Source organism: Carassius carassius, chromosome 32 (assembly GCF_963082965.1).
Source record: "Carassius carassius chromosome 32, fCarCar2.1, whole genome shotgun sequence".
NCBI lineage: Eukaryota > Metazoa > Chordata > Actinopteri > Cypriniformes > Cyprinidae > Carassius > Carassius carassius.
Genome location: NC_081786.1, coordinates 20,339,199 through 20,365,741, shown reverse-complemented (window position 1 = coordinate 20,365,741; position 26,543 = coordinate 20,339,199). Strand labels below are relative to the sequence as shown.

General features: G+C 37.7%; 2 protein-coding genes across 2 annotated transcripts in view; one reads left to right on the top strand and one right to left on the bottom strand.

Annotated features, from left to right (window-relative positions):
* The window catches only part of LOC132112948 (protein Daple), a 66,205-nt gene extending 41,610 nt beyond the window's left edge, over nucleotides 1–24,595 (bottom strand). Inside the window, exons 1-3 of the mRNA XM_059520712.1 lie at nucleotides 24,103–24,595; nucleotides 22,986–23,086; nucleotides 21,017–21,125 (exon numbers count right to left, since the gene is read on the bottom strand). Coding sequence (XP_059376695.1) covers nucleotides 21,017–21,125; nucleotides 22,986–23,086; nucleotides 24,103–24,162 — 270 coding nt within the window. The 5' untranslated portion in view covers nucleotides 24,163–24,595. The remainder of the gene's footprint in view (nucleotides 1–21,016; nucleotides 21,126–22,985; nucleotides 23,087–24,102) is intronic.
* LOC132113332 (uncharacterized) lies at nucleotides 2,528–9,065 on the top strand. Its single transcript, XM_059521132.1, has 11 exons — nucleotides 2,528–2,679; nucleotides 3,002–3,187; nucleotides 4,435–4,486; nucleotides 4,679–4,853; nucleotides 5,573–5,927; nucleotides 6,276–6,479; nucleotides 7,212–7,327; nucleotides 7,446–7,819; nucleotides 7,966–8,032; nucleotides 8,219–8,384; nucleotides 8,858–9,065. The coding sequence occupies exons 1-11, from the start codon at nucleotides 2,528–2,530 to the stop codon at nucleotides 8,970–8,972; spliced, it is 1,962 nt and encodes a 653-aa protein (XP_059377115.1). The 3' UTR covers nucleotides 8,973–9,065.
* Nucleotides 24,596–26,543: the final 1,948 nt, after the last annotated feature.

The window sequence follows — 26,543 nt, the reverse complement described above, 5'->3', positions numbered from 1 at the left end:
GGAAACACAAGAGTTTCACACAAGAAACCGGAGAATCTTAGAGACGGTCCCTGCTACTGGACAATAAACATACTTACACGGAAGGCTTATTTCACTAAACCATAAACTTGTTTTCAGGTTGAAAATCTGTTTTTATTTATTTTGTACATCTGAACAAATCCTGCATTTTGCAGCATAACAGTGCAACCGTTCAATAATAATTGCAATGCTATTACACTCAGTTTAAGGAATCCCAGTAGAGTGCTTTCGAATGGGTTTCATATTTTTTTAATTAAAAGGAATTTACACTGTTAAAAATTACCAGCATTTCACAATAATTAACAGTATTATTTTACAGTTACTTGTTGTAATTAAGTTTTCCCTGTAATATCCCAATGAATACCTGTAAAAACTACAGTATCCTTGGATTTTACAGAATTTAACTCTTATTTTACAGTAAAATCTTGCAATCTAAAACCTGCTGTTATATCACAACAAGGTCTGTAATATCACAGCAACACAGTGAAAAAAATTAAGGATTTCACAACATTAAACGGTATTATTACAGTGAAATATTGTATTGAAATATGCCCTGGGAAGTCACATGACATAACCGATCTGTTTTGAATTGAAAGCGCCATCGTGTCCCTCTTCTATTCCGGGCTGAATGGAGAAGGTGAGCAGCATGCATGTTTGCAGCACTTACACCGATGTTATTTTGATATAATTATAATATATTCTTTCAAATAAACGTTTATCGCATGACACAGTTCACATTTTGTTAGCAAGTGCCCGGAATTGTTGAAAGTTCTCTCACAGCATTTGCTAATAGTAGTAATGTTAGTAATGACGAGAGTTTCTCTATAATTTTTCATGTCACTATCACGGTTTAAAAAAATCTGGTGTTTGTAAAGTTTATAAACCAATGATGGGACAAGCATTACTATTTATGTGTGCACATTTCTGTAATTAGTCAAGGTTATCATAGATTAGCAGGGCTAACCGTTAGCTGTTTAACTTTAATGACTTAGTGATTCAAACGGTCCATGATTTTTTTTTTTCCAGCGGATATCCTAGTTACAACAGTTCTCATTTTGTTAGCAAGTGTCCGGAATTGTTGAAAATTCTCTCACAGCATTTGCTAATAGTAGTAATGTTAGTAATGACGAGAGTTTCGCTGATATTTTGCATGTCAATATCACAGTTTAGACAAATCTGGTGTTTGTAAAGTTTATAAACCAATGATGGGACAAACATTACTATTTATGTGTGCACATTTCTCTAATTAGTCAAGGTTATCATAGATTAGCAGGGCTAACCGTTAGCTGTTTAACTTTAATAACTTAGTGATTCAAACGGTACATGAATTATTCTTTTTTTCCAGCAGATATCCTAGTTACAATATGACTGAGCTAACTGGAGTAAGTTAGTCTCATGTCGTATTCGACAACGTGAGGGTTTTAACACTAGGGTTCCCACTTGTCCTGATATGAATGAATAATAATTGTAAAAGTTGTAAATGCACCTTACATTGAGTGAGCAATCTCAAAGTGCTACAGAAAAAAACACTATTTATATACCACTATCATTTTTGACATACGGCTAAAATTATATTACAATGATAAATGATCATAATCTGCATTCAAACTGAAATTCTTATTGTTGGTTGCCGTGTAATTTCTCCTTTTTCTTTCCTTTTCTTTCCAGGTCATCAGAGGGCGAGGCTAACCATTCTGTTCAGTGTCAGGCTAAGAGTGAGGAGAAATAGATTAGGTACAGTAGGTGACTAGTTAACATGCACCACAATGTTCAACTGTAAATTCGTTGGCTGTGAGCATGTGTCTGAGAATGTGTGTAACTATGTTCAGCACACAAAAGTGCATAGCAATGCCCCCAATTATCACTACCAGTGTGGGGTGCCTGACTGTTCACGGAGGTACATAAAACACACGGGACTGCAAATTCATATGTATAGGCAGCATAGGTCCTACCTGCAGGCTGCTGGGCCTATACTACCTGGCACATCAGCTCTACCACCTGACACACCCTTGAAATGTCTGCTTGAGGCTTGTGCATTTAAGTGTGACACTTTGACCTCTCTTATTAAGCATTTGAAGACGCACATAAGGGAAGGAATGGTAACTAGATGTATGATTGCACGTTCACATACGTAATGACTTTTGCTTCAAATATTTCCAGAAAACATAGGTGTGCAGAGGATTCAGTTTTAGATAACCTTGTTTTAGACAAGTCTATTGCTACAGAGCCGTTGCCAGGACCCAGTCAGTCATATTCAGAGGCTGCCGAGGAACATAATGAACCACAAATGCCATTAGCTATCGACCAAAACCTATTTTTACAGATCCTTACACTTTTTTACCTGAAATTGCAATCTAAGCTACTCTTACCAGCAAGCACCATTCAAACCATTATTGATGGTTTTCAAAGTGCTCATGAACTTGGCCTGTCCAATTCCCTAAACATTCTGAGTGAGAAACTAAAAGAACTCAGAATCCCTCAGGCCACTATACGCAGCATCACTGAGGACATGAACAGAGATGATCTACTCACACTCTATAACAGGGGAATGCTCAGTACAGATGCAAAGAGGAAGGCTGCTTTTAAAGAGTTTTTTAACTATGTTCATCCCGTTCCTTTGCTCTTGGGCAATGATGAAAATGACAAAGAATGTTTTGCTCAGTATGTTCCTATTCATGAGACATTGGTGACACTTTTCAAAAATGAGTCTCTACGCGAACAGTATACCATGACACGTTTGCAGCCATCTACTGATGCTGTCTATCAGGATGTCAAGGATGGAGAAGGCTTTGAAAGTATTCCAATGTTGAAAGCTGACCCTTCTTCACTTGGTTTAATACTGTACCAAGATGCCTTTGAGGTTGTCAACCCCCTGGGCTCAGGGAAAAAAGCACAAGGTTTTAGCGGTTTACCTAACTCTGACTGATATCTTGCCTCACAATAGATCTTCTATTGATCAGATGCAACTTGTTCTCTTATGTAGGGAACAGGACTTTAAGTATTTTGGGGTAAATAAAGTTTTTGCTCCCCTGATTGAGGACCTCAAAATTCTGGAGCAGAGAGGTGTAGTCACATCTGATGGCATTGTTCTAAAGGGCTCTTTGGTTGCCATTGCAGGAGACAACCTGGGATCCCATTCTATTGGGGGATTCTTGGAGAACCTCAGTCGGTCTACTTATTTTTGTCGTTACTGTGAGGTGTGTAGAGATGATTTCCTGACTAATCCTATATCGTGTGGTACCAAAAGAACAGCCCAATCATATGCAAGTAATTTGCAAGAGCAGGAAACTACTGCCACTGACTCTGTATGCGGCATCAAGTTTGACTCTCCTTTCAATCAGCTTTCACATTTCCATGTTTGCCAGCCTGGCCTACCACCATGTCTAGGCCATGACTTATTTGAGGGAGTCATAGCTTATGACCTTCCTTTATATATTCGCCATTTAGTTGAGGATAATCATTTTACATACCTGCAGTTAAACAGGTGCAAGAACCAGTTCAGATATGAAATTAACGATGGTAAGGACAAACCAGCAGACCTCTCTCCCAGCAGCGACAAGCTCAGTGGGCATGCAGTTCAGAACTGGTGTTTGCTTAGACTTCTCCCACTCATGGTCGGTGACAGGATTAAAGATCCCTGCGAAAATGAGGTGTGGCAAATGATTTTGCAGCTGAGGGAGATTGTTGAGCTTATCTGTGCACCGGTCATTACAGAGGGCCAGGTTGCGTATCTTAAAGTCCTCATAGAGGAGTACATAGACAACAGGACAAGGCTTTTCCCCAATGCCCCCCTCAGACCAAAGCACCATTATCTGTGCCACTATCCATCTCTCATTATTCACTTTGGCCCACTTATTCGCCTATGGACACTCCGATTTGAGAGCAAACATACATTCTTTAAACAGTGTGCCAGAAAATTGCACAATTTTAAGAATTTGTGCAAAACTCTAGCAGAGAGGCACCAACTTCTACAAGCGTATTTGAGTGCAGGAAACTTGTTCCCTCCACTTGTACAAGCAGAAAAGGGGACTGATTTTCATGTTGACGATTACAATGACAAGATCAGGGCATCTGTAGCCAGTTGTCCATTCCAGTTACAGTCGGCAGTGGCTTGTAACTATGTTACAGTCAAAGGCACAGATTACAAAAGGGGGATGCACATTTTACTAGAGAACAGTGATGAAGGGCTTCTTATTGGGAAGATTATGCTAATTATTGTTGTTCATAACTCGGTCTATTTTGTCTCAGAGAAACATACTTTTGTAAAATTATGTGACACAGGTGTGTACTGTGACCTAGGAGTGGCCTAAGACAATTATGTGTGCATTAAGCAGGAAGATCTACTGGACTACTATCCTCTTTCAGCATACAATGTGTATGATCAGTCCCTTATTGCTCTCCACCATTCTTTTCCAGAGGCAGTATGAGCAGGAAGGAAAGTGAGGATACAGGATACGTGAGGAGAGATGTGAGTAGTAGAGCAGGCTATATAGTCAAAGCAAAAAAGTTTTTTTTTTTTTGGTAGCCTAGAATAAAGTTGATTTTGTCATTAACTTGCTTTGTTGATTGAACAGACTATAGTATGAAATATGCATACAGTGTAGGGATGGCAAAAATGAGAAATTACAGTGTTTCATGATTCACTACTTAATGAGACTAGGCCAAGGAGGCAGTGTTGTCATACTTGCCTGATCTCCCTGATGACCTTCTTACCACCATGCTGGATGAGCTTGGGGTCGAGTCTATTGAAGATCTGACCTTGGTGGAGGAGAGGGATCTGGTGAAATACCTCAAACCTATCCAAAGTCGGAAGTTATTGAAGGGCATCAAGGACGGTAAATTCATCTGTTCACCCATTACACTTTTCACTCTTTCATGTCACTGAAGTAGGGCCTTAGAACATTTGCAAAACTGGTAGACAATATGCTTTGTATATAGTCCCAAGCTCACACATTGGTTACCTGTCAAATACTATTGGATGAAGTGATTAATCTTAGGAGTGCAGCACAGCTTATAGACCTTATTCATGTGTGTGGCATTTGTTTAGTGTGACGTAATGGGTTGGGGAAATGTATATGGTGTATGGAATTACAAACTCATCAAAACTGGGCTGTTATTCACTGCTGTTGTTTTTACATCTGGAAATACATAGAAGTGAATGCAGCTGATGCTAATTACTTGCATGCATTTCCAAACTTAATAACAATAGCAGTGAAAAACAATCAGACCCTTTTATGATGAGTTTGTAATTCCAATAGTGTATTGGCCTGTTATTTTAACTATTGTTTTTTTAAGTGGCATTATCAGAGCAATCTTTTAACATGAGTCAATGGCCACTTCTGCGTTCTCCCAATCCATTATGTCACATTCTAACAAATGACACTCACGTGAATAAATTCGAATTGCTTCATCCAATAGTGCTGACAGGAAACCAATGTGTGAGCTTCCTCCGGGAAGTACTGGAGCAGGACTACAGTTAAGCACGCAGTCTATTGACCCCATAGCCCTTCATCTTGCCCTATCTTAATTAATAAATTGTTTTTGTGCCCTCTAGGACTTGTTACTCTTAATATGGAGTTGGTCTCTGCTCCTGATCCAAGTGCTCCAAGTTCCCTAACTCCATGTCCTCCAAACACAACATTCCAGCATCCAAATCAGCTGTTGCCCAGCCCTCCAAGCACTGCCCCAAGCACGTCAAGCGCTTTACACTCTGGCGTACCATGGCATGTTGACTTTCGTCTCAACTGGGACCAGGTGTCACCAGCCATTCGACTTAGAGTGGAAAAAGAAGAAAGACCATTGCCAGACGAGAGAAAGGCTCTTGTGGTCGTGCTCGTGGACCAAATGATGCAGCACGACCGCAACCCAACCAGAGCCATGTGCCACAACGTTGTGAGAAACATTGTCAGGTAGGGATGGGACTATTATCAATATTAGCTGTCAGTTAATCCCCAGCCCCACCCCCTTCAACTGTTTGTAACTTTCACTGATTCATTCCCTGCACCTATTATGTTAAAAGGGTGCAAAAGTGAAGACTTTGTAAACATGGTTTGCTTAAACAGAGCTAGTATATTCAAGAAAACCATAATAATTCACATGTTTTTATGAAGGTCTGTTTCAGCCTGATGTTTTTTTTTTGGTCTTGTTCAGCCTGATTTTTTTTTTTTTTAAGCATAGTTCTTTCCTTTAAGTAATCCTTACATTAGCTGTACGCTTCTGTCATAAGTGTTTTCTAATTATCCCACCCACATTTTCAGGAGCCATCCAAAATCATTTGGCGACATTGGCAAGTACGGTGATACTGCTGGAGACGGATGTCACTCTCTTCTGCAACAAGTAAAAACGAGAGTGGAGTACAAAAATAGGAATAAAACTCTTGCTCAACGCCGCAGAGAAAGTAGACCGCGCACGGGAATGGCAGGAGAGGCCAGACTGGCAAGAGGTCCTGTTGACCAATACGGGTATGTGGCAATATGTATGTGGCAATATACATGTAAATTCTGTCAATATTTGTTCGAAAGCATTGTATATGAATATGAATAACCCTGAAACAGGACAAAACATACTTTTCTCTTGACTACTTTATTGACACTTTGACATGGACCCTTTTCACAGCAATCATGTTGCGATGTTAATAGTGTAGTAAACACAGGTGTTATTACCTGTGATTATGGCCTTGTTCCATTTAGGATTTATCTGAGCCAGGGTGCTGATATTGTGCATAGTGGCTCTCTGGCATGCATGGTTGTGGTACACTAAATACCTTGACCTTAAAGGGATACAACTTTTAAATAGGACAAATTCTGGAAATCTTAGTCACTTTGTGGGCGAGATGCTAATGGTCTAATCCGATCCAATGATCTATGCTAGGCTGGAGCTATACATGGTATCGCCAGACTCAGGGAACTGCTGGATGAACGAGAGAATGGTAAAAATCAATTGTTTTACTCGAGGGGAGGTGGAAAATTAGCTTAATTCCCCAAATGGTGGAATATCCCTTTAATTAGTTTGATAAAATACACCTGTGTTTACAACACTATTACACTGTAACATAACTTCTGTGGGATGGGTCTATTTAGACAGTCACAATAGGGAATCAAACTGCTGACCCTTCAGTCATGAGACGACTTGCTCCACCTTCTGAGTTATAACCGTCCCCAATAGTATTGTTACCCTGTGATGCCCACTCCTAGGTGTGTCAGGTGGGGCCCAGCAGATTTGCCAGAGGGGGAGACCGAGGCAACGTTGGAGAATATAAAGAGGGATCTGCTGAACATCTACTCAGGCATGCCATCTATTGTCTTTTGGGGTAATTTTGTTTAGACTTTAGTAATTGGTCAAGATCTGAACACTGTGTGTGTTGGGCGGCTACAAGAACAAATTGTTACTTGGGTACTAATAATACATTTCTATGTCTGTATACACAGAGGAAGGAATGAGTGGGGCAGAGAGAGCAGAACCAATGATGGAAAAGACATACGTCATCCTGCGGAAATACCTTAACAAAGTGCCTGCTGCAGCGATGTCTGAGATCAAACACGAATGGCCATTTCTCTTCTCTCAGAAATGCCTATTCTCGCACTTTGGCCTCCTGACGGACGTCGATGTCCTTCAGAAGCTACAGGAGGCAATTAGTCGACGAGGACAGACCATCCTGGATTACTGTGCAACACTGGACAACCCCAAGATCCGTGATGTTCTGGCCTGCTATGATCCAGACTCTGACAAGGCTGCCTGCATTCTGTTGCTCCTAATGTTGTACTTCAAAGAGCCGAAAGAGAGTTTGATGCTTGAAGTTGATGTAAGATTTTTCATTCAAATATTTAAAATGCAAAATGAGTGATTACATTATCAACATTTACCTTGCATTATTTACTACCTCTGACCAATTAACAATATTTATCCTTTATCCTAAATCCATGCTATTGTGTGTTAACTATGTTACAGCCATGTGCCACTGCTGTGGACGTCAATACTGCAGAACTCCCCGGAACCCCCTGCTTGATCATTCAAGGTAATGTTACTTTGATCTAGTATCGTCATTTCTAACTCATTATTTTGTTTTCATCCTAAAATCTACATGACCACAATAAATAATAATAATTCTAATTATAATAATAATTACATTTGTATAGCCCTTTGTATCTTAAGCAGATCGCAAAGTGCTTATAACACATAATGTTGTATCTGTTCATTTCAGGTGTCATGATGAAGCCCTCTGGATGGCTTATATCCATCGAAGGACATGTCGTGATGGGCCCACACCCTTTCTTTTTACACGGAGTAGCTTCTTTCTTCAGCAGCTATTACGTATTCAACCTTGAGTATCCTGCCGCTGGATCTTCGACACTGGAGTTCATTCAAAGGTATTTTATAAAGATCACATTTAATCTTGTAATTCACATTATAGTACAGGTTTCCAACTCAATGATTGTCTTGAGGTTGAAAATGCTGACAAACGAGGTACATGAGGCTAGCCTGGTGAGACCATCCTGATCTCGCGAACTCATTCAGTTTCGCTCTGCAGATCAGTCTGGGTTTCTACACATGTTATGCTGACAAATACCTGCCGGTCCAATCACAGCTATTTTTTTTTTTTTGCTACCTCTCACAGTAAAAAATCAACCACTTTGCCTCAGGCAAACCTAACCTGAGACACCTTGGCTAAAAATGGCAAAAAAAAATTATGGTGAGCAGAAGATCTAACAAGTTTGAATTATAAATCTATTAGGGTTTGATGTGGGGAAAAAGCACAGCAAAAAGCACACCTTGATAAATGCTGTCTGCATTATATACTGTAAGTCTATTTAAAACTGAAACTATCTTTGTTTATTAACAGATGCTTCCTGGGCATCAATCCTGAAAGAGGCTCAAAGACCAAGAAGCGGACAACAATGAACCCTCATGTGAGCACCCTTTTGAGGAAACTTATTGACTTTGAGTGGGCATCATAGTTTTTTTTTTTTTTTGCAGCGGTAGTTGTCAGGCTCAGTTTTGAGTAGCCTTGTTCTTTTTGTAATTTTTCAAGACAACTTTGCACTACAAGATTTTTAAACAATGCTGTTGCGTGTGGACTCATTATAATGTTTGAGACTGAGAGGAGTGCCTGACATTACTTCATCGCTCTCTCCCTTGCTCTCTTATCTTGCCATGAAGGCCTCATTCTCATCCTGTCCATTACTGTTATTGTGACACAGCTAGTTGAATAGTTGAATTTTGCGACAGGTAGTTGAATTGCAAGTTTGCACAATTTCTCTGGATTTTCTGCATTTTAAGATGGCTTTTATGACTAGAAAATGACTAGACTTGAATTTCTTGAACTCTTGAAGTTCTTGGCATCTGCTGTACATTGAAAAATATTTTTTTTTTGTTAATAAATATGCCATTGGGCTAACGTTGACTTTACCTCAGAGTTGTTTGTTGGGGGGAGGGGGTTAATTGTACAATGATTGTAAATTCACAGTAAATGGAAGCTTCATCTGCATTACTTTTACAGTAAGTTATTGGACAATTTTAGCATGACTTCCACAGTATACATTGTAAATTCACAGTAAATTATTGTCAACTTGTACATTACTTTCACAGTACACACTGTAAAAGTACAGGGCCTTGTTGTAATGATGTACAGCAAGAGATTGTAATTCCCCAGTTATGTACTGTAATATCACAGTAATTGCTTTGACATTGAAGCTGTGAAGTTACAGTATACAGTTGTGCTTTTACAACAATGCATTGTAATATCACAGATATAAAATTACAATAAATTGCTGTGACTATATTTCACAGTATATTGCTGTAATCCTTACTGTGAAAGTCATGCAAAATTTATCCAATTATTTATTGTAAATTTACAACGAAAAATTTTGCAGTGTACATTAGAGTTTTATTTTTATTTGTTTACATTTTAATTGTGTGTTTTTTTTATATGAAAACAAATGGTAGTGATAAACATTATATATATATATATTAAAAAAAAAAACTGATATTGTTTTCATACATGTGATAATACTGTAAATATTCTGTTAGCTTTGACTGAGAACTTATTTTTTCTACAGGTAGTGATAGTATCAGAATCGTTAATTCTTTTGGCCACAATAATCATGTAGTGAAAAATCTTTGAAAAAGGTGCAATTATAACTACAAACACAGTATATTCAGAAAATATTATTACAAATACGTGTTATTGTGTTATTGAAAGTTATCTCAAAATGCATGAAACAACGTTTATTCAAAAACGTAAAAACTCACTAATTATGTTTAATAAATGAATCATCATATTGTTAAGTTTTCAGTGTATGTGAATATTGTAATGGTTTATTAAAATTACTAAAATATGTCTGCACAGATAAGTTGTGTTTCCAGTAAATGTGTCTTTGCAACTGGGAAAAAGTGAAAGTTTAATTTTCTAATCTTACACTGAAGAAAACTGAGGCAAACGCATAGGCTAGTAATAATTGCCACCAGTAGACTATACTCTTTCCAAAAAGGGGCTGATCAATGGTCATGGTCAAGATAAAATCTTCTATGTTACAGTGACCCATATTGCAGTTGTGCCTGAGGGTTCTTCATTGAATATGCGATGGAGAAACCCACAAATGATCAATATCTAATTCACCAGACCAGGTCATGCCACATGTTCACCCAGGGCTGTGCTGAACATGCTCATATAGAAAGTGTGTATGTCTATTTATGCCTGTTACTGAAAGTGAAGGTCAATCTCACCAAAATTGTGGCCCCATTTCTGTCTCTACTCAGTGGCCCAGTGTTCTATATTCACTCTAGTGTGGAATAAACCACACGCTGACCACAGTTGTGTACATGAACACACACTCACATGTTGTTAGCCAGATATATAAAAAGCCCAATCCACAGAGTCCCTGTCCAAACACAGCAGGCAACATTAGAACCTAAACAGCTCTTTATATGGTCAGAATGCCATGAAAGCCAAAAGCCTCGAAATACTATGTACAGACATAAATATATTGATGTAAAATTGTTTTCAAACTAAGCAACTACACCATACGAGATAGGATGCACAATTTGGTATCATATTGGTTATAAGCTGATATTAGAGATTTAAGTCAACCGATACATCACCAGAAAGAAGTCTGGCATATTTACCAGAAGATCATTTTATTACCAGGTCAAAAAATGAATCATATACTTGGATAAATCAAACAAACTTAGATGTATGACAACCATTTTTCATTTCGTGCCAGCTTTTATAATTAAAAACATTAATAATTTGAATATGTAAATGTAATCTTTAGAAAATCTTACATTTAATATCCATACTTTTATTCAGTATATGCCAACTTGAACCATTAAAAATAACTAATTTATAGTTTGCAGTGTTTCATTTCTAATTTAACACTGACCAATAACCAGGAATTTGTGCATCCCTCTAAAGGACATTTCAAAGGAATTCTGTTTTTCTTCATGTTTAGAACTGAACCTTTAGTTCTTTCCCCCCAACACACAATACAGCAGTTCCAGTCACATTGTTTCTGATATAGGATGTGCAATTTGAGTCCCTATTCAACCTTCTATTGGAAGAATGTGGGGACTCATAAAAGCTGGAAACCACATAAAGACCAAAAAATCACTGGTGTCCAAACAGAGGAGCATTAATATCAGCAGCTAACAAGTGGGCAAGAGTCTAGGCGAGTACTGCTGCCATGTGAGACATCAGTCAGAGGCCATGTCACCACTTCCTGCTACCAAAAATCGTACAGCCTCTGATACCTCCACAAAGCACTGTAAGATCACAAAGAACAGCAAAGCATAATGCACACATTGTGAATTCAGGTAGGTAACTTTTTAAAACCCAAGAAAACAGAACTTCAGAATAAAACCTACTAATAAATAAACCTACTACTAAAACCTAAAAATATTCAGAATAATTCCTACAGGCTCTGTATGTGTGGACACACCAGCTTTCACTTCTTAATGACTCGGAGGGCAACAGCAGAGACAGAAGGGAGAGAAAGGGGCATTCCAGACTCCCTGGCAACTCTAATTGACCTAGAGTGCCACACCACCACCCTCTTTCCCCCAATTCTTCATTAAATAAAAGCAACCTATAGTGGAACCTCCCCCAACTTCTGTCCCATTCCAGAGAGGTAGAGTGACCACCACAGCAGCTGAACCAAATCAGTGTAGATGTTCAGATGCTGGGATCCCTGTCTCCAAGCAGCCTAGACTAACATTACACCCCACCGGAGGAAAAAGGGACTTCTTGGTTAGACCAAGAGGATCTTTGGTTGGTGGGGGGGGGGGGGGGGGGGGTGTGATGGGTTCAACCATTACCTTTTAAAGACAGCTTGATTTTTGACCAGAGGCCCACAGTGGCGATGTTTGCTACATGTGTCACATTTGGAAGCAACAGATGTCCATCAAAGACACGTGAAAGGCTAGAACTGCTCCATATGGCAGCTAATAAATTGAGAAACCTTCAGTCTGGAGTTATCTGGAGCAAAAACAAGGACCAACAATAGAGACAAAGAAACAAAGATCTGCCATAAAACAATACAGGCTCCGCCATGACCTCATTTATACAAAAAACATAATGTGAACAGTGCACTGTTCTATGTCTATAAACAACAACAGGAAGATGACCCATAATGTATAATTGCAACAAAAAAGTAGGGTTCAAAACTTGGGGTTGTTGACTTGTTGTCTTTTCAGAATGATTAACTTTTTGTTTACTGTTGATGATAAATATCCAGAAGAAAATACTACTTATTTAGCCAGTTTGTCACTAGGGATGGGTATCGTTAAGGTTTTAACGGTATTACTACTCTTACCAATACTGCTTAACGGTCCGGTACTTTAACGGTATTCTTATCGGTACTTTGTGTTGTGTTACTTTGTGTTGTGTTAGGTAGTCGAAGACTTTGCATTTCTCTGTCTGCACATAAATTAATTACTACTAAATTAATTTAAAAATCTACATACAGCTATGATCAGCTGTTCCTTCATCTTGGCTGAGATTTCAACGTTGTTACGGAAAAGGTGAGGAAGCTACATGACCTGTGGTGCAGTTGCGGCATTCTGAAAAGTTGAGATGTTTTAAACATGGAAAAAAACGAGCACGTCATACCGTGTGCGCGTCGCAACCGCGCCGCTTCCATTATGAACGCGCATACCGCGCGCCTACATTTGAAATAAAGAACTTGAGTTCGCAAAAGACGTGATATGTGAACGACCCCTTATGCGTGTGCGTGCGCCGCGCTCGTTCTTGTTGCAGATCTCACAGACAAACGTCTTAATATTGCAAATTAGAAATGTTTCGTAAGATAAAATGTGCACGATAACATTATTAAGCAAATCTCTTCGCCATCGTCACTCTTTATTATTAAGCGGGAGTTTTCGTACTGTGTGCGTGCGCTGCGCTCGTTGTGGTGTGTGTGTGTGTGTGTGTGACTGACAGACAGCGCCGCGGCGCGCATGAGAGATCTCGCAGATCTTACAGACAAACGTCTTAATATGATCGCACATTAGAAATGTTTGGTGTGATAAAATGTGCACGATAACATTATTAAGCAAAAATACATAGTACATATATTTTTTTTTCCCTCCAGTACCGAAAGCAGAACCGATAGCGTCAGATCTTACTGATACTACGGTCTTTCATAATTTAGCCCCGGGGCCAGTTTAATACCGGGTTTCGGTACCCATCGCTATTTGTCACATACCTACATTTCCCATCATTCTCTGCGGTGGCAAATTAATGATAAAACACACAGATTAAGTGTCAATTACACACCTAACATCATGCATGCTGTGTAGTGAAATCATCATAGAGGTAATGGAATTCAAAGTACAATTTACACTTAAGAAACTGTGCAAACAGAAGGTATATATTTTGACTGGTGGTGAACTGCAATTGTGTCATTCCCCATTTCTGCGTTCAATTAGAACAAACCAACTGCTTGTTGCATCATACCTGGTAAGAAAAGTGTCATATGCGTCCTTTGCTCTTCATTTTGCAACACTAGCATGAAAAATGCATATCATAATTACAACTTCCATGTAGGAAAGGCATAATCATAACTATTTGCCAGAGTTACCTCATTCAGATTTTATATTACAGTCTTTCCTAAACCCAGTCTCCATATTTTTGCACAGTGAGTGAACTTATAATCTCACTAAACACATGAAAACATGCTGTGCCAAAGTCTGCTGTAGCAAATTTTCCTCTCTACTTGCTTGGAAATCTTTAGGCATTAATTAAACGAGACTGACACTTTTTGTGTACTTTGTGAGATGAGAAATAGTCAGAGAATGGGATGGAGAGAGGGTATGAGAATAAAATAAAGAGAAAAAGTAAAGAAGCCATTTTTAAAGCAGTACAGAAGGCTTTGTTTTTGGGTTTCCCACAGCAGCCGGCCTCTGGAGGGGGTTTCCTGTGTTCAGTGACAAACACACATGCCTTATAAAGGTAATGAACAAGAGAGAGTTGATGTTCATGTGTGTCTGAGAAAAATACTGAAGTGAAACACATAATACAAAAATTAAACTCTGTAATTCAAAGATGCCTCTAGGGATGCTCACGCATATGGCACAAGGGAAACTGTACACCTCTGGGAATGGCCATGTCATCTCCACTGTACGCAAGCAAACAGTAGAACAAAGTGCAAGCAGGCTAACTCAAAGAGACACCACCTCCCTTCTTTCAGAGCCATGGTGAAACCTGCAAAAACCCGCCAAGTGTGTGAGGAACGCCAGTTTACAGGCCTTGCGTGAGGGTTATTCACAAATTCTACGAATGAGTCTTAACCACATCCTTTAAAGCAGCTATGGCAGCGAACTGAATCAAACCGTGAAGATTGTAAATGCATCAATAATAAAGAGGGGGTTTTGCTTTTACAATGTTGCATGTAACATTGCAACTGAGGAACACAACCACTTACAGACCAGTGGAGAATGCTCATACTTTTAATCTGTCTGAAAAGAGAGGGCGAAGGGGGCAGCCCTCAGACCTAAAAAAAAAAAAAAAAAAAAAAAACAGTTGGCAAGTCATTGTCTAAGACAAACTTTTAGCTGTTTGAAACATTTTCAAATGAACCAATGAGATCCAAATTCTAAAACAAAACAGCTTTGGCTGGATATTTTAACATGATATTATGCATTTTTTCAGTCCACTGTGGTTCATTAGGCATGGGCCCTGGGCAGATCAGGGGACCTGCAAGGCCACATTTCTCATGTTCCAGCTCTGAGAAGAGTACTCTTGCTCACCAGACAATAGGCAGGGAGGAACCAACATACTACCCCTCCCCCAGAGGTCCATTGTTCCCACTGTCTGTAGCCCTGATCTCTGTGGTGGGATGCTTTCTGGTTAGCAAACACAGAGTCATTTTAGGGCTAATCTAATTGGGAGAGCAGAAAGTGTGACATCGGGACTGTGAACCCAAACCTACAGTCAAAACAGATTATTATACATTCTCAATTCCTTAATAAAACTAGGGCAAATCTGATCAGTGTAGATTAAATCACCCAGTGTTAAGGTTTAGGCTTAAACCTAAATCTAGGCTAAGCTGGGAGAATGTATCATATTGGCATTTGGCACTGGAATCTCTTTCATAACCAAACACGAGATACACATTCGCCTTGAGTGCAAATATTTACAGAGTTTAGATCACAAATCATTAGAAACCTTCCAGTGCCTATCATTGATCCGTGGGATCCAGACTTAAGAGGATGTTGTTTTTGATCTACCCATGCTGCAGTAGTCCATGTGCCAGAAAGAGAGAGATTACATGTCCAAAGACAACCAGTTAAGGCCATCTTTAATCAATCCCACAATGTTGAAAAATCTGGTTTTAAAATATTGCATCTCAGGTAAATATGAGTGACGCCAACTTGTGCAAAACTTGGCTCCACAATGCCTGCGTGTGTTGGGTGTTTTCCAGGGTCAAGATGTTCTGACACCCCTTTTCCACAAAAATGGTACTGGTGCCAGTTCCTGGTTGGGGTGATTTGGAATTTAACCTGCATTTTCTCAGACATGAGAAGCAACCAATGCTTAGTACTTTATGTGACTACATAAACAGTATAGAAGATTTTTCAATTTGAAATTATCTTGCTGGCATTCATATTGCTTGGGAAACTTTCCACTCTCTATTCTCCAATGCAGTTGGTTCATGGTTCTGACATGGCTCAGTTTTCATTTATCTGGTTGCAAATCTTATTGTTCATCAGGCAAAAAAGTCTTAAAAAAGGCAAAGTCTTAAGGCTAAGAAAAGCCAGCACAACTCTCCTAAAAAAGCCTCATGAATTCAGCTATCATTCATGTTTCTAGGATAAACAGGGTGGAACAAAAATGCACCAAAGTTTAATTCAGGCTTACGGGTGATAAAACAGTACAAGCAGTAGGAATAGCAAGACTTGCCTTAGCAAACACCACTAATTAATCACTAAAATCATATGCATCTTCCTTTATCACACTCACTTCCCGTGCTGCTGCTGCATGAACATGCCCAGACAATGTGTGTTATTTTACCCTTCATGTCAACAACCATTTTCCAGTTTATAGATCTTTTTTAGAAATATTTGACATTGTTCGACTTTTAGAAATATGTGTCATTGTTCACATGAGCATAAAAGACCAGTTTACAGCTGGCCGCTTATCTCAATGGCCTTCTGGGCCATTTCTGAACACATTGGCTGGGACCACTGTTGACACTCAGAAACAATGTAGTTCATAGCCAAGAGAAAAAACTGCAAAAAGAGACAACATCAGTTCATCTCAGATTTCTGTGTTTAGCGCAAATGGAATGCTTCTGCAAATCAATCCAAATTGATGGAATGTGGAAGACAACAAATTGATTAGTTCTATTCATGAATGGTATATTCTCACTAATATTGATTCTGATTATGCAACAGTATAGATATTTACAACTGATTATTGGTATTCAATAGTGTGGTTGGTGTTAGTATCTAGTGTTGGTATCGAAAATAGTTTTGAAAACTATTTTTACAATGGTGTCAAAGGTCACATTTTAAAGGGTACATAAACACAGTTTCACCTTATCTCATGGTAATATTGAGTACCTACAGAGTAGTACTGCATCCTTAAAAAATTACACACCTTATGCTGAATGTTGTTTTTGATTATTATCAGCCAAATATGGTACTTCAATAATGTGTCAAATAAGGCAACACATTTTCATAGCAGACACATAAGTGATGCTATGCTGCGTCTGAATGCAAATTTATTGATAAAAAGATACATGTATTCCTTCTGCACATACTGTTAGAAATACATCAAGAGTGCAATAAATTTGACATTAGTTGAGGTTGAGTAAACAACTGTGTAGTTTACATGTTACATTGTTTGTAATTTTATATATATTTGTACATTCATTGTCAATTGAGAATTTAAAAAAAATTATATTATATAATAATAAATTGTTGTTAATAAGTTGTTCTCTTGTTAAAGGAACCACAAAGAAAAAAATCCTTATCAAGCCATGTAGTAACCATGCATTATTTCTGGTTAATAAATGAATACTAACCATAACATTGAGTCACCTGATTCACTGCTGACACCTCATTTCTTATCAGTGTGTCATGTACTTGGGGCCCAATTTGTCTGTGAGGGATCACTATTAGCTTAGAAGGATTTAAATGAGAAGATACTGAACAAAGAGTTAATGACCTAACTCCTAAATCATTAGAAGAAAACAAACATGCCTAATTTGAAGTGAGAGAGCTAATGCATGACAAAAGCATTTCCTTTGGCTATCAGCCTGATGTCTTTAGGACTGCATTTCAGGGGGTCCTGAGTGTTTCAGTTCTCACATTACAGTGACCCTTCCCCCATCCAGACCCCCATATGTGGGTCTCAGGAGGAGCGATTAACACAGGATAAAAACAACACATCTGGTTCAGTTCAGCAGAGCGCTGACCCACGTCAGATGCTCAAATGTTACCTTTCTGAAGTCCATTTCTGGGGTCACATAGGACAGTTTTTCTTGGGCTGAGACTGAACATTTTGTGTATGCCTTGGAAAAGCTACATGAGGTAACTGAGACTGCTGGCCAGTTTCAAACACCACAAACAACCCAAAGTGTGTATTCAGTCAGTGCAAAGAATATTAATGAATAAGCTTTTACCAGTCTGACTCAAGATATCTGACTGAGAGCCACATTTCTAGTTAAAGTGCTTGGTTAAAATGCATTTTATGCCAAGGTTAGGGCATTTCTATATGAACACAAACTTCTCAGTTACTTATTACTGAGCCCATTGGGTGACCTATAAAAAAACACTAAGCTGAGCTCCACCCAAGCCAAATATGTGGTTAAGGGGGCCTTCCATCACTGGAGGAGTCTGTACTGTAGATGATTACTACATTCTGACACACTGCCAAAATCTTGTATAATACATAATAACACTAATCAGTGAGAGGTTATTTTAATACCTCGGCTGTTAATGCAAAACTGGACAAAGAAAAGACCTGTTGGATGGCAAAAGTAGGGCAGGGCAAAAATACAGGACAATAACCATCAGGACTTCCCCATATTCCCCCATTATTTACAGTGTCCTAACCATATTTAACATGATAAAATGATAAGCAATAAAAGATTGTCCATGTATCTTAACAATAAATTACAAACACTTGGTTAGGACCCATCGCTAAACTTTTACACCCCAGCAGAGAATATTTGGTTATATGCGTTTAGATAAATGAACAATCTACAGAAATAAAATGAGTGAACAAATGATTCATCTATATTTTATTTCATAAACAAGTGTGAGTAGAAAACCCAGTCAATTCCCAGGAACTGACACACTAGGTTGGGATGGAAAGCAGTGAGTATTTTGAGCAGGAATGCTTCTGAGATGCTCTGCCAAGAGAAAAAGAGGGTCAGATGTGGCAAACGCTTCAGATGGTGGGACGCTGCCCAGAACCAACCAAACCAATCAAAAGATTTCAACTCCCAAAACCAACAACATAAAAACCTCCTTCCAGCAGTAATTGTGAGTGAGAACTGTTTTCTGGAGACCAGAAATTATGAGTCAATGCTACATTTTCTCTAATATGGTGTTGTGAAAGACCTTGTCCTTTCATGTCTCCCTGTTTTCTTCACAATAATTACTATGATTAAAACTACAGTCTCTCGTAAAAAAAATTCAACCTCTTATAGACCACCTTCACCTTCTTGCAAACCATTCTCACTCCTATATTATCCCAATGAACATCCATATGTGTTCACAAAACACATCATTTGAAATCTATTATCTTGTTAATACTAATAATCCAATAATTATTTTCATGTTATGGTCAACAAATGGCCAATATTAAAATTATTCACTATTTTATCTAAATAAATTAAAAATAAAAATTATTAAATTAAAATACTAGGAAAATAAACCATTTTAATGCCATTAGTGAACATACGCATGTACATACAGTATGAAACTGGATATTCATTGTGAAATATGCTAAACAGAACATTTAAAATGTTACTAAATTGCCATTTTTATTCTTAAGTTTAGCTTTGGATGGCACAAAAAATGTAAATTTCTAATATTGGTTGATAATAATCATGCTTTCCTAGTATGTACGAAGGATGACTAACCAACAACTAACTGATCAGTAAGGGAGGTCAGCTAGTAGATATTTCTTTACTTTTAAATATTTTAAGTTCAAATATCAATAGAAAACATCTCTGATTGGCGGCTGGCGGACATCACACTATACCTATACTAAAACTATACCCAGTGACCCACCAACCAGCTGATTTATCTTATACATAGGTTTACACATCCCTTACTGGCTGCCTTTACATAAAAATTAGGATCAGAAGTTTAAACAGGCTCGACGTAACAGAATCCTTTCCATGCAGATAAAAATAAGGCACACAGCTACCCACGATTTCAGTCATATCTGCAGACAGGTTTAATCCCCATGCCACCAGAATCATCACCTTATGTCTGCAGAGACCAGCTGCTGTCTGGCAGTTAATACAATCACACTAGGGATGTTCATTTTAACCGGTTAACCATTAACCAACCTTTAAGAATTTTGACAGATTAATACAATCACTTAAATGGTTTAAAAAGTAATTTATTTATTTTCAGTAATTTATCAAAATATTTAAAACGGTTTGCTGCATTGTTAAAAAAAGGCTACGCTACACATATGAATTGTTTTGTTTTTTAGCGAAAAAAAAAAACCATACATCGCGTTTTATTATTTCATTCAGAAATAGGCCTAATGCCGACGCAAAAAGTTTACAAACTTTATAATAAACACATAGCTTTGCTATTTTAGTTCCCCTCACTCCACAACAAGTCCTTTCAATTAACAGTAGTTAATTTAAAAAATAAGAAAACAATAGCCAATAAGAAGTTATAGCAACATAAATGACAAGCCAAACCGAATTCATTTAGGCTCAAACGAAACTGAAACCAAAGTCTCTCATTCAACACAAAATCAAATGTTTCCGTATTCGCAATGTGTTTGAATCCCAAATAATTTGTTATAGCCTACGTCATAGCAAAGCGTAGCGAAGCTTAACTTTGTGTGTGCATGCGGCGCCAGCAATCACTTGATTTTTTCCCTACAGTGGAAGCAACTTCTCCTTTTAGTCATAAAGATAATTGGAATTGTAAATGGTTTGCCTTTATATGTGTACATTCACAATAAAAAACATCTTTGTGCATAAAATAAGCCTAGAGAAAAATAGGATGCCACTTTCTGCCGTCTGTTTCCTTTCGCACAGCACAAAAATTAACTGAAATGGCGTTTTTCGTTCATTTTTGGAATTTATTATTCAAGTAAAAATATATTTCTCAAATAGGCCTATTTATTCACTATATTGCCTAGTTTTATTTATAAACATGTTTTAACCGGAAAATAACCGAAATTCAAATCCCTAAATCACTCACACACACACAATGCTGTCTTTATAAAAAAAATAAAAATACAAAATTAGTGATTAAGAAGTTCTCTTCCTGTTGCAACAGGACATGGAGGAAGAGGCCTCACCTGGTAGTAGTTTTTGATTTGTCGGATGACAGTGTTGAGGTTCTGTATTCTCAGGTTGACATCATTGTTGACTTGTTTGTTGACTCGCTGATTCGTGGGGCTTGGGTCTCTGTGGACCAAGAGCAACAATAGTACATTTGAAAATCTCACATAAGCACTTTAATAATGGCTGGGCAAGATGTTTGACTATCATTCAACAACCAAGTTAATTAGTGAGGCTGACTAGTTTATACTTTGCATATAGAGTTTTTTCTTGGATTACAAACAAATCCTTGTTCTGAATAAATTATATCCTTTACATCAACATGAAATTCCAATTTATTCTTTTATAACGAGTAATTTTGGGCTTTCCTATAACTTGACTGGATCATTGGATGTAAAGGTTGAAGCCAGTAAGTGGGTCCTGGTCTTGGCACATAGATAGTTCTGAGGTCCTACATAGACTCTGTTTGTGCGATCCTCATTTACATTTGTTTTGTGAGAATGGCATGCAAATTCTGCCAGCTTGGCCCACAAATTCCCGCTTGCAAGAGAAAGAACCTTAAAAGATCAGGGTCAGTTTTCTTTTTTTTCCTTTGCTGTCTGATTCTACTGTTTTCTATTGCCTGGAGCCAAGAACACTGCATTGAGTTTCACTTTTTGTGGCATTTTACGAGCATGGATATTGCAACTGACAGCATGGTTGGAAAAACAATGATTGTTTAGTAAAAGTCAAGGGAAGACCGATAGGGTGCATGCAGAGGACATCTGCCAGATGGTATGCATTAGCATAACAGCGATGGTGTTACCACATACCTGGTGAATGAATACACTGTCAAGGCTATCGGTTTCCTACAGGCATACGGGTGTGGGCACATTAAAAATGAATGTGGGTGAGGAGAAAGGAGCAGTGTGTACATTGCCCTCAAAATTCCACATCACCACTCATCTGTAATCATTCAGTGGAAATACACTGGACACCTGATTATGTGAGTCTTCATACTAACAATGTACAAGATTAATTATTCCTGTAACATTATTCTTTTATTATCTTTTCAGCTCACATATATACACTACATAATTTTTAGGTTGCAAATGTCTGGTTTTGTGTACACTTGACCTTGGCTTCTTTGTATTATTTCCTACTGCATTAAATTTCAAGCTTCTATTTCATGCTTGACTCACTGAATTCAGCAGGAAATGTTCCACATTAGGAAAGAAGAACGGGTTCCAAATGCCAGTTCATGTTGACTTTAAGGCAACTAGAGAAATAGAAACTGATGCAGTCCATGCCCTAAGTGACATGACACACACCAGGGTACAATAATCTATTAAGGACGGTGACAAGAGTGTCTGAGGACAGCTAATGCAGAACATGTGTCATCCTCCCATTAGACATAACCCCCACCCCCATTTACAGAGAAAATATTTCCTTTGTCTGAGGAGGTCTAGTGTTTAAGCCCCTGATTAAGGCAGAGAGGGCGGCAAAGCTTCTCAAGTAAAAGTAGGTTAAAGGACAAAGCTGATGCATTGGCTTCAAGAAGTCGAAAACAGTAGTTTTATAAAGCTCAATCTAGGTGCACAAACAATAGGTGTCAAAATATGTGTAATGAGCTGCTTTGTATGATGCAAATACTCTAAAAAGAAGAGAGTTACTGCTGCCTAGTCACCTGTTAGCTGAGGTTACAGCTCGAGCTAACCGAAACTTCCGTGGCCTAAAATTTATACTGCATGCTTGCAAACTGATGTTACACATGACCTTAAAAACTCTTGGCAAAGTACAGCCCCAAATCAGCTGGAGACCCTTTGTTAACACACTAATTATGGAAGAGGAACAAAACTGATGGAGCGTGAAGATTCAGATTGAGTGTCTGCACAGTTGGATGGCAGGCAGGAAAGGATATGATGTGGTTAAGAATGAAAAAAGTTAGGCTCGTAACAGCTGCTAAATTACAGTACGCACACACACAGTTCTGCATCTGTCACTCACATGTGTGTCATTATCTTATGGAGGAAGACACCATCCACTAAATCCATGAACATGGAGAGCTTGTCTTCTGAACCAGACCCAAGGGGTCCAAAAGTCTTGACCTGAAAAAAAAAAGAAAGAAAATCAATCAAATAAAGTAGTTAGTAATATCATGACAGGATGCACCCACAGCTGCACAAGCATGCTTTCGGTTTCAGAACTAAACTGCAGAGTTTACCCAATTTAAAACACATTTACAATGAGATAGTTGTAAGATCGTTATTAATAAATACTAAGTCAATATTGTTTGTCAAACAGTCTGTGTTTAACTCTAAAAACTAAACATAACCTTGTCGTCCAATTACTATGTATGTGTTTGTTTGTTTCTTTCAATGTTATACAGTATCATGGAACAGCACACGTCAACATGGGAGTGCTGATGATTGTCTAATGTGGTTAAGATGGTGACGTACGAGTTGGAAACACAGTGGCCAGAGAAAGTACAGCCAAACAGGACACAGGGGTCAGGGTAAGGGGGTCGGAGGAAGTTCTGCAGGTTTCACCAAACTCTGTCAAGTGTCATTAAACTCTTCGTGTAGAATGAAGAAGTATGCACACAAAAAGTACTAATGTTAAGCTGTTGTGTGTACAGGTTTAAAAACACTTCTACCTAGTGCGATTAATAATAATAATAATAAATCATATTTGTTACATTATATCAAAAAACAAAATATATGCATATATATAGTAAGAACAACTATTAATTTTAAAACGTATCTTACATAAGTAGAGAATAAAGAATAAAATAAAATAAATAAAATGAACAAACAAACAAATAAATCCAAATTTTAGCACTTAATTATATGTAAAATAGATAGTATATAAAAATAGATTTAAAAATAACAATGACAAAATGTTGCAATGAAGTTTAAGCATAATTTTAACACGCTCATACACATCTGCTGAATGAAAAGCATGTTAGTCTCTTTCCACTAGGTTTGATACAAACAGAAAGCATCCAGTCCACATCAATATTGCTGAGGTTTGCACCGTCACTGGCCGCTGCTAAACAAACTACACAACGCAAATACAAACTCCGCGTACACACAGCAGGTGCCATCATGCCTTTGTGACTTACCCAAACCACAAGCGGCGAATCCACGAAGTTAGACATGAGTTCAGACACTGTAATATCCATTTTGGGGAGGAAACAGCACACAAAATATCCACGCAATGGTTAAAATTGTTTGCAACTGAAGGTGCGTCTAAAAAAAACAAATAAAAAACAAAGTGCGTCGGATTCCTCTAAGGCTTTAGGTGCTCCACATTACTCTCCACAGCAGGACAATGCAGGATACGCGAATCAAATCCATCCTGGAAATAAAAAGACATCCTTTGAGGGAACAGTTTTAAAACTTTAAAATGACTTGCAATCCCAATAGTGAAAGGCTACGGATACATAAAAAATAAAACACTATGTTCCACGCGGACTTTCTCGATTAAAGTTCAACTTCTCTCCGTTTACGCTAAGCGATTGCTGGAGTTACTTTGTCGCCGCGCATTCAACCTGCACCCGCACGAACAGCGTGGGAGAGTGTCGTGCTCAACAGCCAATCAGCTGCGCGGACCCAAAGGCGGGTGCTAGCAAACCGACCAATAAGCAGCCTTGAGAGTACTCAATTCCATTCAAAATGACGTAACCAACAGCCCAAACTGTTGTCGGGACAACCACCTCTCAACCGCGCAGCTCGATGGCACCCTCAGCAGGTAAAACTTATGTTTTTGTACATTTTTGAAAATGTACACTTTGTTTCGCACACTTCCGTGCATTTATGAATCATCTACCTTTAAAATGATCCACTTTGGACTATTATTACACGCTGGATTAACCGTCGAAGCATTGATTTATGAAGGCCATGATGAATCAGTAGTGTCATCCGCCCCTCACTTTTTTAGTCAAATTTAAATGAAACTTCAAAAACAATAAAGCAAAATTATTTTTTTTTGTTGTTGGTTCATCGATTACTGTAGATTTAATACTAATTATTTGTAATTATATGTATGTTTTGTAAAATACGTAATTTGAGTTCATGACGTTTAATTTGTGCACAACATAATCTTGAGTCTACATAAACTTATTAGTTTTATTGCTAAGTAGTAGTAGTAGTGTAGTGTAAATGTTACTAACGTTACATGAATTTCTGAACTAAACATCACTTTTTTCATACAACATTCTCACACTTCTTGCTCACAGCAGTGTCTTCTACAGGACAAGAGCGGTATGTTTTAACATTAACTTTAAATAACATTTTACTTAGTGAATTTGATACAACTTTACCTGATAAAACTGTGTAATACTCACTTATCAGTCAAATAAATAAGATGAGTCAGACATAAACACACACTACAAGTCCTTAAATAGACAACAATTGTTAATGGTTACTGCAAACAAATGTTTATTGATTTTCATTCTCCTAAAATGAGTCATAACTTGCTTTCAACTTATTATATGTGATTTTGCATTGAACATACAGATATAAAAGGATAAGAGAGAATGGAGGCATATTAGTTGAAAGGGAGTACATTTTAACATAAACTGCAGTGTGTTTGAACCAGAACCAGAGAAGAAAGATTTGGAGGTCCAAGATGTAATGGCCAAAAACAAAACAAAAAGCACCATCTTAATAAAGCACCATTCTGACCTTATTAAAAAAAAACTCTGGAAACATATTCATATCCAAAAAACCAACAGAGATTAAATTAAAACAAAAAAACATTGCTTGTAGCTTGCAGTGCCTGACAAAAACAGTGTGGACATATACTTAATTAATATAATACTGAAAAAGAAATAGGACCCCTTTGGAAATAGGACACTAATATTCTGTGTTCAATTCAATGTACTGTTTTACTGTTTTGATACAACATTTTAAAAACTTGTGATAAAAACTCATCTATGTAAAATGAATATTTAATTAGAATGATCAGAATATGGGCATTAAGTTTAAATGTATTAAGGAAGTTGAAGTATTATTATTATTATTATTATTATCATTACGTTACAGGTAAAATTTTTCATTCCTTTTCCATTATTTCTACATTCATATTCGTATGAAACACTATTTTCCATGTTTTCAAACATTCATTCATCAAGTTTAATTTATACTACATTTTCTAAGCTGTTTACATCACTTATAAATTTTAATCATTGTTATGATAATGTGAGAGATACATTTTAATGCTTATAATGTTTTTTCTGTCCTTGTGTAAGGGCGTTTATAATGTGACTAATAGTGGGGAACCTGAGTTATGAGAGGGTAAAACTCTTATCTTAAAGATATAGCACCATGTTAAATAAATATATCAATTCATGCTTTGCAAAAGCATTCAACATAGTATAGGTTATGGAAAAGAAAAAAAAAGCTACCTCTCTCATCTTTGTATTCTCTTCAGTACCATGACTGTACTTCTTAATGCATTCATACATAATGGCATTAATATGTTCACATTTGAATATTATTATAATATTAATGTTTGTTGGAATAAAGAAAAATAAAACACCTAAACAGTCTAAAAGTACAC

Bases quoted from the DNA above. Each gene is read 5' to 3' on its own strand.
- LOC132113332 (XM_059521132.1), top strand. From the start codon at position 2,528: ATGAACAGAGATGATCTACTCACACTCTATAACAGGGGAATGCTCAGT. The intron at 2,680-3,001 runs GTATGTTCCTAT...TCTCTTATGTAG, and splicing joins GACAAAGAATGTTTTGCTCA to GGAACAGGACTTTAAGTATT. The intron at 3,188-4,434 runs GTCTACTTATTT...ATTCTTTTCCAG, and splicing joins TTCTTGGAGAACCTCAGTCG to AGGCAGTATGAGCAGGAAGG.